The following is a 14,840-nucleotide window of genomic DNA, read 5'->3' as shown; positions in this document are numbered from 1 at the left end:
GGGCGGGGGAGGGGCGGTCTGCGGGGGAGGGGGGATCCCGTGGCCTTCCCGGACCGTGTCCGTCATGGAGGTGCTCCGCGGGAATTTCCCGTCCAGCAAGGACGCGGCCAGTTTCTCGTCTTCTCCTGGAAAACAAGGAGAACGGGGGAGTTGGGGGTGAGATTCTGGTCTCCGGCTGGAAAACGAGGAAAAGAGTGGAGTCAGGGAGAAGTTTCCCGTCTTCCACCTGGAAAAGGAGGAGAACTAAAGTCAGGGATGAGATTTTGGTCTCCGTCTGGAAAACAAGGGAAACGATGAAATCGGGAATGAGTTTATTGTCTTCCCAAGGAAAACAGGGGAGAGGGGATGAGTTTCTGGTCTCCGCCTGGAAAACGAGGAAAATAATGGAATCAGGGAGAAGTTTCTTGTCTTTCCCTGGAAAACAAGAGGAACTAAAGACAGGGATGAGTTTTTGGTCTCCATCTGGAAAGCAAGGGAAACAATGGAATCAGGGATGAGTTTCTGGTGTCCAGCTGGAAAATGAGAAGTAAAGTCAGGGAAGGAGTTTCTCGTCTTCCCCTGGAAGAAGGAAAAGAACAAAGTCAGGGATGAATTCTTTGGAAAAGAAGGAGAGAACTGGAGTCAAGGAGAAGCTTCACATCTCCACACGGAAAACAAGGAAAAGAGCAAAGTCAGGGCTGAGTTTCTGGTCTCCACCTGGAAAACGAGGAAAAGAATGGAATCAGGGAGAAGTTTCTTGTCTTTCCCTGGAAAACAAGGAGAACTAAAGTCAGGGATGAGATTTTTGGTCTCCACTTGGAAAACAAGGAAAAGAATGGAATCAGGGATGAGTTTCTTGTCTTTCCAAGGAAAACAGCAGAGTCAGGATGAGTTCCTTGTCTCCACTGGGAAAAGAAGGAGAGAAATGGAGTCAGGGATGAATTTGTTGTCTCCACCTGGAAAACATGGAAAAGAGCAAAGTCAGGGATGAGATTCTGGTCTCCCACCTGGAAAACGAGGAAAAGAAAAAAGTCAGGATGAGTTCCTCATCTTCCACCTGGAAAACAAGGAAAACTATGGAATCTGGGATGAATTTCTTTTCTTCCCAAGGAAAACAAGGACAGAAGTGAAGTCAGGGATGAATTTGTTGTCTCTGGAAAACAAGGAAAACTATGGAACCAGGGATGAGTTTCTTGTCTTCCCCTGGAAAACAAGACAGCAGTGAAGAGGACATTCCCAGAGAATTCCCAGACTGGGATGAACCGGGACAAACTGGGAAGTGGCGGGGGTTGTTCCTCCCACCCCACTTTGCTCCTGAGACTTTTCCTCTTTCCAAGCCTCACTGGAAAAGGCTTGGAGCAACTTCCAGTGGAAGCTCCGAGACCGGAGGAACCAGCCAGAATTCCCAGGAAAGCCGTGGCTGCCCCCGGATCCCTGGAAGCGCCCAAGGCCGGGTTGGAGCAGCCTGGGATAGTGGAAGGTGTCCCATGGAAAGGCTGGGAATGGGATGAGCTTTGAGCTCACACCAATCCCAACCATTCCACGATTCCATGAGAGCCTCCCCTCCCCACAGCCACGTTCCCGTGGGATCAGCTCCCCTGGGAGTTGTTCCCACCCCTTCCCGAGCAGCTCCGGTGACGGAAGCGCCGCCACCGCCAACGTGCCAGACATCCGAGTGCCACCGGCACGGGCGCGGCTCCCGTCACACTTCCCGCTTTCCCGAGGGGTGACATCTGTTCCCGAGTGCCAGACTGAGCCCGGCAGGGTCTAGCAGGAATTCCTGCTTTTTCAGGGAAAACTCGGAGACACTGCGAGGATTTGGAAGGAAAAGCAGGAACAAATCAGGGGTGGATTGGGATGATTAAGGGCCTTCCCAACCCGAGCCATTCCGTGATCCGAAAATCCATTCACGCCACAATTCCTTCCCTCCCTCCCTCCATCCCCAGCTCCAGCCTCATTCCCAAGCCCGGATCCGCCGTGCTCACCCTTCCTTAGGGAAAATTCCTGCTTCCCAATCCCTGCTCTGCTCTTCCCAAGCTTTCAAATGGCTCCGGAGAGGATTTGGGCTTTTTTTATTTTTGGCCTCTGGAGCGAATTTTCCTTTATGGAAAACGCTCTTCCAGTGGCACCGAGAGGCTCTGGCAGCTCCGCCCGGAATCCGTCAGCGATTCCACCCGAGGCAGAATCCAATGGGGACAAAAGGGAGGAATTTGGCACTGAAATTCCATCCCATGCTGTTGGTCGTGCTGGAAACTGGGCTATTTTTGGGAATTGGGGATGTGCCGTGGGAATAAAGAACCGGCAGCACGGAACGGGTTCAAAGGGAGCCTGGACAAAGCCATGGAAAATGTGCCTTTCCCAAGCTTTTTTAAAATCCTGGAGCCGAGGCCAGCAGGGGGAATTTGGGAGAATGATCCCGTCCTTGCCCTTTTTTCCTTGGGAATCTGGGATCCTGCACTAGATGGAGCCGTGGAATGTTCTGGGAGCAGCAGGAAGATCCCAAAAAAAAACCCCAGCCCTGCCTTTCTGAGATTTCTGGGAATGGCTGAGAGGTGACACAGGGATATTTGGGAAGCTCTGAGCACCATCCCTGGGCCTGGAATGCCCCAGAACATGGAATAGGGGAGCTTGTCCTGGGAATGTGGTATCCAGCTGAGCAGGAAATCCAGTGGGAAAGCGGGATCTTCCCTCTGGAATGTCCTGGGCATGGATCAGGGGTGACACTGGGACATCCAGTCCTTGGATCCAGATCTCCTCCATTTTTCCCTAAATGAGGAGGGGGCACTACGGAAAACCACATCCCAGGAATTGCCAAATGCAGGGAATACCACGGAAAAAGCACGCCCCAGGAATTGCCACGTTCAGGGAATACTTTTGAAAACCAAATCCCAGGAATTGCCGAGGGCGGAGACACTGTGGAAAATCACATCCGAGGAATTGCCAAGTGGAAGGGACACCGGAAAATCACATCCCAGGAACTGACAAAGGTAGGGAATACTATGGAAAACCAAATCCAAGGAATTGTCAAAGGTAGGGAATACTATGGAAAAACCACATCCAAGGAATTCCAAAATGCAGGGAATACCAAGGAAAAAACACATCCAAGGAACTGCCAAATGCAGGGAAAACTATGGAAAACCAAATCCAAGGAATTGCAAAATGAAGGGAATACCATGGAAAAACCACATCCAAGGAATTGCCAAAGGTAGGGAATACTATGGAAAACCAAATCCCAGGAATTGCCAGGGGTAGGGGCACTACAGAAAACCACATCCAAGGAATTGCCAAATGTAGGGAACACCATGGAAAACCACATCCAAGGAATTGCCAAATGTAGGGAACACCATGGAAAACCACATCCAAGGAATTGCCAAATGTAGGGAACACCATGGAGAACCACATCCAAGGAATTGCCAAATGCAGGGAACACCACGGAAAACCACATCCAAGGATTTGCCAAGCAGAAGGGACACTATGGAAAACCACATCCCAGGAATTCCATGTTCATTCCCACCCAGCATTCCTGGCCTGGAGAAGCTTCCTGTGGTAGCGGCTGAGCCACAGCCGCGGGATCATTCCCAAATCATCCCTTGGTTTTCCAGCCATTCCCAGGAGGAGTGGCTGAGTCAACCTTGGATGTGACCTCGGCAGCAGCTCCACTCCCAGGTCCTGGAATTGCTCCCTGAATCTGAGCAGGGCTCCCTGGAAAAGGGAGCTTGGAGCCACCATGGAATGGGGGAGGAACCATTGGGGATGACGCTGGGAATGTTCTCCAGGGATGTGTCCGGAGAATCGGGATCGGGAATACCTCCAGGGAAGGAGATTCCACAGCCTCCAGAGACCGGATGTTCTTTCCACGGAAAAATCATGGAATGGTGTGGGTGGGAAAGGACCTCAAATCCCATCCCAATTCCATCCCATTCCAAGGGCAGGAACACCTCCCACAGCCCCAGGCTGCTCCAGCTTTTCCTTGGACATTCCAGGGATGCAGGGGCAGCCCCAGCTGCTCTGGCAATTCCAGCCCAGCCAGGAATTCCTCATGGCCAAGATCCCATCCATGGCTGCCCTCTGGCAGTGGGAGCCATTCCTGGAGCTCCTGCAGGTCCTGGAAGGTCACAGTTGGGTCACCCCAGATTTTTCCCTTTTTCCCTTCTGCAGGCTGGACAATCCCATTTCTCCCAGCCTTGGATCGTCCTGGTTCCTCCTCTGGACTTGCTCCAACAATTCCATGTCTTGTCCCTTCCTCAGCTTCCTATCCCTCCAGGATCTGCTCCCGGAGCTCCATGTCCCTCTTGTCCTGAGGATCCCAGACCTGGATCCAGCACTCCCTGTCCTGCCGGGAATGCTCTCCCCAATCCATCCTTGGATCCCAAACCCAGATCCACCACTCCCTGTCCTGCCGGGAATGCTCTTCCCGGTCCATCCCAAGATCCCACCAGCCTCAGGGACAAAGTTTCCCAGCAGATCCTTCTCTGCTGAGCTGCTCCCAGCGGATCCTTTGGAATTCCAATGGAGTTGCCGGGTTCAGGGAAGGTTTTTCCCAAACTCCGGGGCTGTTGTTGTCTCCTCCTGCCCAAATCCTTCCCCCATCCCGGCTGCCGTGACCAAATTCCTACAGAATCTCAGGTGAGGAGGGAATTCCTCCCAGGAATTTCAAGGAGCTTGGAAAAGCAGGATCTGTTTATTCCCACCATGGATGCTCCAGAGCCCAGCTTTATTTACTTTTCATGGAATTCTGCCTGGGAATCTCCAGAGGGGAATAAAAGCCACCAGTGATCCCCTGGGAGCAGCCTGGAATGCTGGGGGCTGGATCAGGTGTGGAGAATTTTGGGATTGGGCTCCATCCCTGCAGCACCTGGAGCCTGGAGATGCTCCTGGAATTCCCAAGGGAATTTGTCCTCGGAAAAGATCCCTAAAGGATCCTCAAAGATCCCTAAAACGGGACAGAATTCCCAGAGAAGCTGTGGCTGCCCCTGGATCCTGGGAAGTGTCCAAGGCTGGGCTGGAGAAATCCAGGATGGTGGAATGTGTCCCTGCCCATGGAAGGGGTGGGAATGGGATGGGATTAAATTCCAGGATTCCCACCCAAAACATAAAGCACAGTGTGTCCAAACCTGCTACTTCCTGGTGAATCTGGAATTTTGGGAGCTGCTCCAGGCTCTCAGGAGGGATGGGAGAAGCGGGAATATCCTCTGGGAAAAGTCCCCAGTGTCCTCCCATTCCCAGGAATTTTCAACCCCAAATCAAGCCATCCCTTCGCTGTTTTCCATGGAATTCCGCTCCCCTCAGACCCCACCCGGGGCCATGGGAGACTCCTGCTCTTCCCACGGAACACCAGGACATCGCTGGGATCAAATTCCAGAGCTAGAGAATAAAGAGCCGGAATCCAAATGGAGCCACCAGTAAGGACCAGCTCCCAGCATTCCCTGGAATGACTTCCCTGGAACGGGAATGGCGCTCCCAGCGTAGCCTGGCAGCCCCCGGAGCCATTCCTGGTGCACTCCATGGAATTAATCTCCATGGAAAACACAAAGCCTCGACATGAAAGCTCCCCAAATCCCTGGAAAACCTCATTCCATGCATTCCTTAGGGATGGATAGGGCTGGGATGAGGAAGTGAATCCCAAAAAAGGACCTGGAGCAGGAGGGTGCAAATACTGGAGTGGGAAGGGGGAGGGAATCTCCATCCTCTGGAGCCCAGGGATGGGAATTTCCAATTTTTGGCATCCAGGCATGGGAATTTCCATCCTCTGGAGCCCAGGGATGTGAATCTCCATCCTTTGGTGGCAAGGGGTGGGAATCTTTGTCCTATGGTATCCAGGGATGCGAATTTCTGTCCTCTGGTACCCGGGAATTGGAATCTCCAATTTTTGTTATCCAGGGATGGGAATCTCCATCCTTTGGAGCCCAGGAAAGGGAATCTCTGTCCTGTTGTGTCCAGGGATGGGAATTTCTGTCCTGTGGCACCCAGGGATGGAAATCTCCAATTTTTGGTGTCCAGGGATGGGAATCTCTGTCCTCTGGAACCCAGGATCAGCCCAAGATTCCCAGAGCAGCTGTGGCTGCCCTGAATCCCTGGAAATGTCCCAGGCCAGGCTGGAGCACTCTGGGATAGCGGGAGGTGTCCCTGCCCTTGGAATGGGGTGGAATTTGGGAATCTCAAGGATCCTTCCCACCCAAACCATTCCAGGATTCCATCCCGGATGTCTCTTTAGCACCAGGACACTTCCCACACCCACCAGCATTCCCGGTGGTCCTGAGGGGTCACAAATCCCTCCCATCCTTCCCAAGGCAGCGGCTCCACCCTCTGGAATTCTCTCCGGGAGCCATGGCAGCTCCGCAGCCTCCGGAGCGTTTTTAACTCCTCTGCCAGAGCAGATGGCGCTGGCAGAAATCTTGGAAGTCTGACAGGAATTATCTCCCCTCCCCTTCCCCCCACTCCTTCCCCTTTTCCTCCAAATATTCCTCCCCTCCTGCTTTTTTTATCGTTTTCCTCCCATCCTTGCTTTTTTTCTCAGGGAATTTTTCCAGGAATCTTTTTGATCTTTTCACCCACTTTTTATTCCAGCCAGCCAGGGGTTAACCACCTTTATCCCGGGAATTTTTCCTGGAATATTTCTGATCTTTTCTCCCTCTTTTTGTTCCAGCCAGCTGGGGGTTAACCACCTTTATCCCGTGAAATTTTTTTCCCCCGGAATCTTTTTGATCTTTTCTCCCTGGGAATCTGCAGTGCTGCTGGAATACGCAAATGCCAGGGAATATTTATTCCCAAAAAAACCCATCCGAGCGCTGCTTTTCCCTCTCCTTCCTCACCCGTGCAGGGATTTTTCCCCGGGAATCAAGTGACTGCGCAGCTCCCGGCCGTGGGTGTGGAATGACAGCTCAAGGACTTCTAATTCCAGCCCCATTCCCACCCGATTCCTCCCTCTCCGCCTCTTTTCCATCCCCGTTTTCCTGGAATTCCACGGGAATGGTTTCTTCCAGGAGCTGCTTTGGGCTTTGGGTTGGGTCCCCTCCATTCCAGGGGTGGTCCCGCTGTGGGGATGGATCTGGTGCTCCCGGGTGGGATTTTTCCCTGGATTTTTGGTCGGGATGTGCTGAGGCAGCTGCAGCCATTCCTGCCTGGAGCAGGGATTCTCCCACTGGGATTTGATGGAGATTCAAGGAATGGTTTTAATCCCTTTTTTCCAGGGGGGGTTTGGCTGCATGGGCTGGGAATTGCTGCGAAAGTCAGGGATAACCGGGATGAGCTGGGAATTCTCACGACTGCCAGGGGCTCTGAGCTCTCCCTGGATCCTTCTCCTCTCCAGGAGAACATTCCCAAATCTCCCAGCCTGGCTGCAGCCCTCAGACAATCCCATGGATGCATTCCCAGCGGATGATCCATCCTGGATAACGCCACCATTCAACTCCAGATCCCTTTCCAAACCATTCCCAGCTCCTCACAGCACACCAGCCCTTCAACAGCTTTTCCAAATCTTCTTCCCAAACATTCTCACCCAGAAACTCCCGACACACTTTGGGAATCTCCTGGATCCTCCTCATTCGAACGCCACCAGGGCAGGATTCACATCCAAGACCGAAATATGGGATAAACCAGGATAAAATTCCCAGTTCTCCTCTGGACACCGCAGGTTTGGGATGCTGGGATGGGATTTCCCCACGTGCACACATGGATCCATCCTCCACATCCCACACAAACGATCCCCTTTTCTCCCAGCTCTTCCAGAGACTTGGGAACGTCTTTCCCATGAAATTCCCGGCAGAGGAGCAGCTGCACCAACACAATCCCTGAAACCCCCGATTTTCCTTTATTTTTCAGGATCCAAGGACCCACCACAACCAGGTTTGGTCTTGGTGGCACCAAAAACCTTCTGGAATGGGGTCAAGGACTTCCCACAGATGGATTTTGGGATTGGTGGCACCAAAAACCTTCTGGAATGGGGTCAAGGACTTCCCACAGATGGATTTTGGGATTGGTGGCACCAGAAACCTTCTGGAATGGGATCAAGGACTTCCCACAGATGGATTTTGGGATTGGTGGAACCAGAAACCCTTAGGGACAAGGTCAAGGAACCACCACTGAAAGTTCTGGGATTGGTGACATCATAAATCTTTAGGGACAAGGCCAAGGACACCCCACAGCCAAGTCAGGGTTTGGTGGCACCACAAACATTTCGGGATAAGCTCAAGGAACCACCACAGCTGGATTTTGGGATTTGGTGGCACCAAAAATCCTTGGACAGGATCAAGGAGCCACCACAGCTGGTTTTGGATTCAGTGGCACCAAAAATCTTTAGGGACAAGGTCCAGGACCCACCAGAGATGGCTTTGGGTTTGGAGACTCCATAAATGTTTTGGGATAAGCTCAAGGATCCACCACAGATGGTTTTGGGTTTGGAGACTCCATAAATGTTTTGGAATAAGCTCAAGGATCCACCACAGATGGTTTTGGGTTTGGAGACTCCATAAATCTTTAGGGACAAAGTCCAGGATGCACCACAGCTGGTTTGGGATTGGTGGCACCATAAACTTTTGGGACAAGGTTTGGGACAGATGGATTTTGGGTTTGGAGACTCCATAAATCTTTAGGGACAAGGTCCAGGACCCACCACAGGTGGATTTCGGATTCAGTGGCACCATAAACCTTTGGGATAAGGTCAAGAGCTTCCCACAGAGGGATTTTGGGTTTGGTGGCACCAAAACCCTTCTGGAATGGGGTCAAGGAGCCAACGCAGATGGATTTTGGGTTTGGTGGCACCAGAAATCTTTGGGAACGGAAACCAGGACCCACCAGAGACAGTTTTGGAATTGGAGACTCCAGAAATCTTTAGGGACAAGGTCCAGGACATCCCACAGCCAGGTTTGGATTTGGAGGCACCACACACCTTTAGGGACAAGGTCCAGGACCCGCCACAGGTGGATTTTGGGTTTGGCGGCACGCAAAAACCTGGAATGGGGTGAAGGACTACCTACAAATGGATTTTGGGATTGGTAACACCAGAAATCTTTGGGATTGGAATCAAGAACGCACCAGAGATGGTTTTGGGTTTGGAGACTCCATAAATGTTTTGGGATGAGCTCAAGGATCCACCACAGATGGTTTTGGGTTTGGAGACTCCGGAAATCTTTAGGGACAAAGTCCAGGACCCACCACAGCTGGTTTGGGGTTGGTGGCACCAAAAACCTTTGGCACAAAGTCCAGGACATCCCACAGATGGATTTTGGGTCTGGAGACTCCACAAATATTTTGGGATAAGCTCAAGGATCCCCCACAGGCATTCTGGGTTTGGCGGCACCAGAAATCTTGGGGAACAAGATCAAGGATCTCCCACAGCCAGGTTTGGGTTTGGTGGCACCAAAACCCTTCTGGAACGGGGTCCAGGACTTCCCACAGAAGGATTTTGGGATTGGTGGCACCAGAAATCTTTGGGAACAGAATCAAGAGCCCACCAGAAATGGTTTTGGAATTGGAGACTCCAGAAATCTTTTGGGATAAGCTCAAGGATCCACCACAGGCAGTTTTGGGTTTGGAGACTCCATAAATCATTTGGGATAAGCTCAAGGATCCCCCAAATCCAGGTGCCTCGTCCAGACCTCGTCCTGCTCCTCCTAAGCCCCAACTCCAGCATTCCCAGTTCCAGAGGTGCCATTCCCGCTGGGAATGCCCAGTGCCAGCAGTGGGGGTGGCAGAGCCCCCCTGCCCTTGGCAGAGCCGATCCAGGAATTCCTGGAATTGTCCCCCAAAATTCTCTCCTGGAATTCCCCAGTCCCACTTTCTGCTCCGAGCAGGACCATGCATCCCTCCGATCCGGGAATTCCATGGAATTCCATGGAATACTCCAAAATCCAAGAGCTGGAGCAACCTGGGAAGGGCCGAGCCTTTCCCGCCCACTCCTCATCCCGAAGGGATCCTCCCTCCTCGTTCCCAAGGGATTCTCCCGCGTTTTTCCTCACCTACTGACTTGGTCCGTGGAATTCCCTTCCGGAGGGACACGTGGGGCTTCTCCGTTCCCGCCAGGACCCCGGGATGCGCCATTCCCTGGCGCTCAAACAGGGACTGGAAGGGAAAAACAGGGAATTCCCAGTCCGGATGCTGCCGGAAGGACCCGACATTCCCACCTGAACTTCCAACCATGGGAAAATGGGAGCTCTTCCCAACAGGATGGACCTTCCTCGCCTCCACCTCCCTGCTGCTCCACCCAGAATTCCACACTTTGGGATAATTCCCTGGGTCCCATCACATATCCCTGCCCGCTCCAGTGAGGAATCCAGTGAGGATGGCTCTGGGAGCTCCTGTCCCGCTTTTCCCGGAGCTGCCGCCCACCCGCAGCATTCCCGGCTCAATCCTGAGCCTCCTTCTCCACCTCCTCCTCCTCCCTCTGCGCTTCCCCTCGGATCCCGGCGGAATTCCAGCCCTGCATCCAGCCCGGCTCTCCAGGCTCCTCCCGAGCTGCTCTTCCAGCCTTCCCTGGGAAATCCATGTGGATTCCCAGGCCTGGGTGGGGATCCTGGGGAGCTGAGGGAGTGCTGAGGCCCCACTGTGGATCGGAATCCTCCAGGCTCCGCATTCCTGGGAATTCCGCTCCTGAACCAGCTCCCCTTGGCACCACATTCCCTCCCATCCTTCTCCATGTGCTCCATTCCCTCTCCTTCCATTCCCAGGAATCCCACTCCCTATTCCTGGGAACGCCACTCTCTATTCCCTCCCATCCCTCTCCCTCATTCCAGGCCCCCATTCCTGGTGGGATTCCCTCTGGCTCACACTGATCTCCTCAGTGAGATCCTCCGGATCCTTCCCATCCCTTTCCATGTGCTCCTGTCCCTCTCCTTGGTTCCTTGGGAATTCCACTCTCTGTTCCTGGGAATTCCACTCCCCAGTGCCTCTCATCCCTCTCCATGTCCTCCCATCCCATTCCGTGCCGCCATTCCCATGGAATTCCTGCTGGCTCACACTGATCTTGCAGGGGTGATCCTGCAGCTCTCTCCCATCCCATTCCCACATAACATGCCCCCATTCCCAGGGAATTCCCGCTGGCTCACACTGATCTCTGATCCTCCCATCTCATTCCCATCCCACATCCCATTCCCGCAGAATTCCTGCTGGCTCACACTGATCTCCGCAGGGGTGACTCTCCCATCCCATTCCAATCCCATTCCCCCATCCCATTCCCGCGGAATTCCCGCTGCTCACGCTGATCTCCGCAGGGGTGATCCTGCGGCTCTCTCCAACCCCATTCCCACATCCCACGCCCCCATTCCTGCGGAATTCCCGCTGCTCACACTGATCTCTGCAGGGGTGATCCTGCAGCTCTCTCCCATCCCATTCCAATCCCATTCCCACAGAATTCCCGCTGCTCACGCTGATCTCCACAGGGGTGATCCTGAGGCTCTCTCCCACCCCATTCCCCCATCCCACGCCCCCATTCCCGCGGAATTCCCGCTGCTCACGCTGATCTCCGCAGGGGTGATCCTGCGGCTGGTCGGGCGCTGTTTCACCGTGGCCGCCCTGGAATCGGCCTCCACCAGCTCCGCCCTCAGCGCCGGCTCGGCGGCCGCCAGGATCTCATCCAGCTTCTCTGGAATCCAAGGAAAACCGGCTGATCCCGGGCGGTCAGCCCTGGGATCGCTCCCTTCCCGCAGCTCATCCCGGAGAAGGGAGGGATTGTCCCTGCTGCTCCTCTCCCCAGCTGTTGGTTTTCCATGGATTTGTGGGGGCTGATCCCGCTCAGCCGGGGAATTCCATGGATGCTGTCACACCCCACATTCCAAGGAATTCTCTGCCTGACGCTAACCAGTGAGTTCATCCCAAATTTTGGGTATTTGGGATGAGCCGAGTCCTGCCAGGAGGGTGGGAGATCCAGGGAATCCCAGGACACGGAGATGTCCATGGAATCCACACGGCTCCAGCACATCCAGCGTTTGTTTGGGATAAACTGGGATATTCCCAGCTGGAATGGACTCCCTGGATGATCCCAACTTTCCATGTCCGGGGCAGGATCCAGTGCCCATGGATATCGGGAATACCAACAGAGCCACCATGGCCGTGTCCGAGCTCAGGGAATGGGGAGTGGGACTGGAATTCCCAGCTCCAAGATCCACCCTGGCACTTTTATCCCTTGGATACACCTAGCTGTGCCCGGATGTGTCCCAGTGGATCCATTCCCTCGGGAATTCCAGCTGGAATCCTGAACCTCCCGACATGGGAAAAGGCAGGAGGTGGACATGGATTCATTTCCATGGATCCCACTTGAGCCGAGCCTACGGAATTCCCACCCGGAATGGGAAGCTGGGGCCGTTGGCTCCGTGTCACCTCCACCTGATGGTGCTTCCCAGATCCAGCTGGATCCGTATCCCACATTCCTGCCTTGGGAGAGGGACTGGGCACCTCCACTTGTGTCCAGGTGGGAATTGTAGCCCTGGAATTCTCCTGAAGCCAGGCTGGTCCATGGAATTGTGGGACATGGAATCCTGGAATGGTTCGGGTAGGACGGACCTTAAAGCTCATCCCATTCCATGGGACACCTTCCCATGATCCCAGATTTCTCCAGCCTGGCCTTGGACATTCCAGGGATGCAGGGGCAGCCCCAGCTGCTCTGGCAATTCCAGCCCAGCCAGGAATTCCTCATGGCCAAGATCCCATCCATGGCTGCCCTCTGGCACTGGGAGCCATTCCCTGTGTCCTGTCCATCCCTTGTCCCCAGTCCCTCTGCAGCTCTCCTGGAGCCCCTTCAGGCCCTGGAATGTGCTGGAATTCTCCCTGGAATCTTTTCTGGAAGAAAAGCGTCCTGGATCTATCTCCAACCCTTGGGAACCTCCAGATGATTTTCCTGATCCATGGGATCCTGGTGTGGCCCCCTCTGGATCTGCCTGATCCAGGGAAGGGTTGGGAAGGTCCCTCAGACACTTCCCATGGTAATTCCTGCTCGGCTTCTTCCCTGCCCTATCCCCGTGGGATCCCTGCTGGAAGAGCTGATCCCACATTCCCAGCTCCGTGGCGAACACGGAATGGGAACCACCAAGACAGAAAATCCTGGATCAGAAACTCCCAGGAGGGGTTGGGTGGGAAGGGACCTTCAATCCCATCCAGATCCAACCTTTCCACCAAAAACTTCCCGGTTTTTCTGAGGCCCTCACACGACATTCCTGGTACATCCTCAGGGTGGGAACAGTGGGATAATCCACATGGATCTGCCAGGAATAGCAGGAAAAACTGCCTGGAACTGCCAAGAATAGCGGGATAAACTCCCTGGAACTGCCAGGAGAGGCTTTGGCTTTTTGGGATAAAGCTGGACACCATCATTCCCGAGGATCCCACAGGGGACATTCCTGTGGGGAAAGCCCGGAGCAGGAATCACACCTGGGAATGGCAGGGTTGGGAATTTTTGGGATACAGGAGCATTCTGCCGGCGCCCAGCAGAATCCCACGTGGCCGTTCCGACTCCCGGCCCCATAATTCCTGGCATTCCAATCCCTGGCATTCCAATCCCTGGCATTCCAATCCTTGGCATTCCAATTCCAGGCGTTCCAATTCCTACTGGAGCGGCTCCTGGACACTGGAGCCAATCCCAAATTCCCAAATTCCCGTCTGAATTCCCTGAGGCGCTGCAGGAGCAGCGACCCTCGGGATACCAGGATCTCCCCCCAGTCTGGATCCCGCCGGATCCCAGCGGGAGCTGGCAGGAAGGGGCGGAATCCCGGGAATTTCGGTTTCACTCACCCCCTTTCCTTCTCCGCATGGAGGCTTGGAATGGGAAACAAAAGACAGAATCAACGGCATGGAACAATTCCCGCCCCAATTCCCGGCTCCAGCCTGGCTCTTCCCACAATTCCCGGCCTCTGGCATGCGGGATCCGGCCTGGGATGTGGGATTTGGGCAGGGCACCTCGGAATTCCAGCCTTTATCCACTGGGATTGTCCCTCCGACCCGGGATTTGGGATTTATCCCAGCTCCAGGCTGGGATCATCCCTCACCCTCCTCATGGATCCAGGGAAGCCGGAGTGGGATTGGCTGGAATTCCATCCCAAGCCATGGAACATCTCCCAGGGCAATTCTCTTGCATCCAAGCCCACGGATTTGGGCACAGGAGGGATCCTGGAGCATCCTGCTGGGAATCTGCTGCTCCAAGGGGATTGGAATGGCAGGGAAAGGGTCGGGAAGGGCACAGGGGGTGTTTGGGATCCATGGAAAACGGGGTGGGAAGCGCCCGGCAGAGCTTTCTTTGGGAATGTCCCTTTCCCTGACTGTTCCTCGGGAAGGGGAGCGGCTCCAAGCCAAATCCTGGGAATGCTGATCCGCAGGAAAACCCGGAGTGAAGGATGGGAAGAGGACAGATCCCCCATTTTCCCTGGAATGGCTTCAGCCCATTCCTTGTTCCACGGGAAGGAGCACCACAGTTCCCAGAAAAAATCATGGGAATTGTGGGATCAGAGCTGGAACAGACTCCAGATCCTTCTCCCGGGATTGCTGCTCCCAATCCCTGTCCAGGAAAACTGGGAATTGCTGGGAGGGTGGAAGGAGGAATCTTAGGATCCGGGATGGGGGAAAAGTGGGAAAAAGGAGCCGGTCTGGCTCTGCTCCCAAGAATTCCCGCCAAAAAAAGAGCCTTTGGATTGGGAATAACGGTCTGGAAGTGCTGGGAATCAAGGGTGGGAATCCAGGAGGAGGTTCAGGATAAAATAAATCCCAGCTGTACCAATATGGGAATTCTGGGATCTGATCCCACAGGATCTGGCTCCAAGGAGGAGCAAGAAAAGGCGTGGAAAACTGGGAAGGGCATGGAAAACCAGAGGGAATGGAAAAACAGGGATGGCATGGAAAACAGGGAGAGCAGGGGAAAAATGGAGAGCGTGGAAAACCGG

General features: G+C 54.0%; 1 protein-coding gene across 1 annotated transcript in view; it reads right to left on the bottom strand.

Annotated features, from left to right (window-relative positions):
- SHANK3 (SH3 and multiple ankyrin repeat domains 3) overlaps positions 1–14,840 on the bottom strand; it is a 153,583-nt gene that overhangs the window by 18,883 nt on the left and 119,860 nt on the right. The window contains exons 20-23 of the mRNA XM_041401084.1: positions 13,699–13,722; positions 11,430–11,557; positions 9,936–10,038; positions 1–125 (exon numbers count right to left, since the gene is read on the bottom strand). The exon at positions 1–125 is cut by the window's left edge and continues 2,249 nt beyond it. Of these exons, the coding sequence (XP_041257018.1) occupies positions 1–125; positions 9,936–10,038; positions 11,430–11,557; positions 13,699–13,722 (380 nt within the window). The remainder of the gene's footprint in view (positions 126–9,935; positions 10,039–11,429; positions 11,558–13,698; positions 13,723–14,840) is intronic.

The sequence above is a fragment of the Onychostruthus taczanowskii genome, unplaced genomic scaffold (assembly GCF_017590055.1).
Source record: "Onychostruthus taczanowskii isolate IOZ18803 unplaced genomic scaffold, ASM1759005v1 scaffold184, whole genome shotgun sequence".
Lineage (NCBI taxonomy): Eukaryota > Metazoa > Chordata > Aves > Passeriformes > Passeridae > Onychostruthus > Onychostruthus taczanowskii.
Note: the sequence above shows the minus strand (reverse complement) of the source record. Positions and strands in the feature narration are given on the sequence as shown.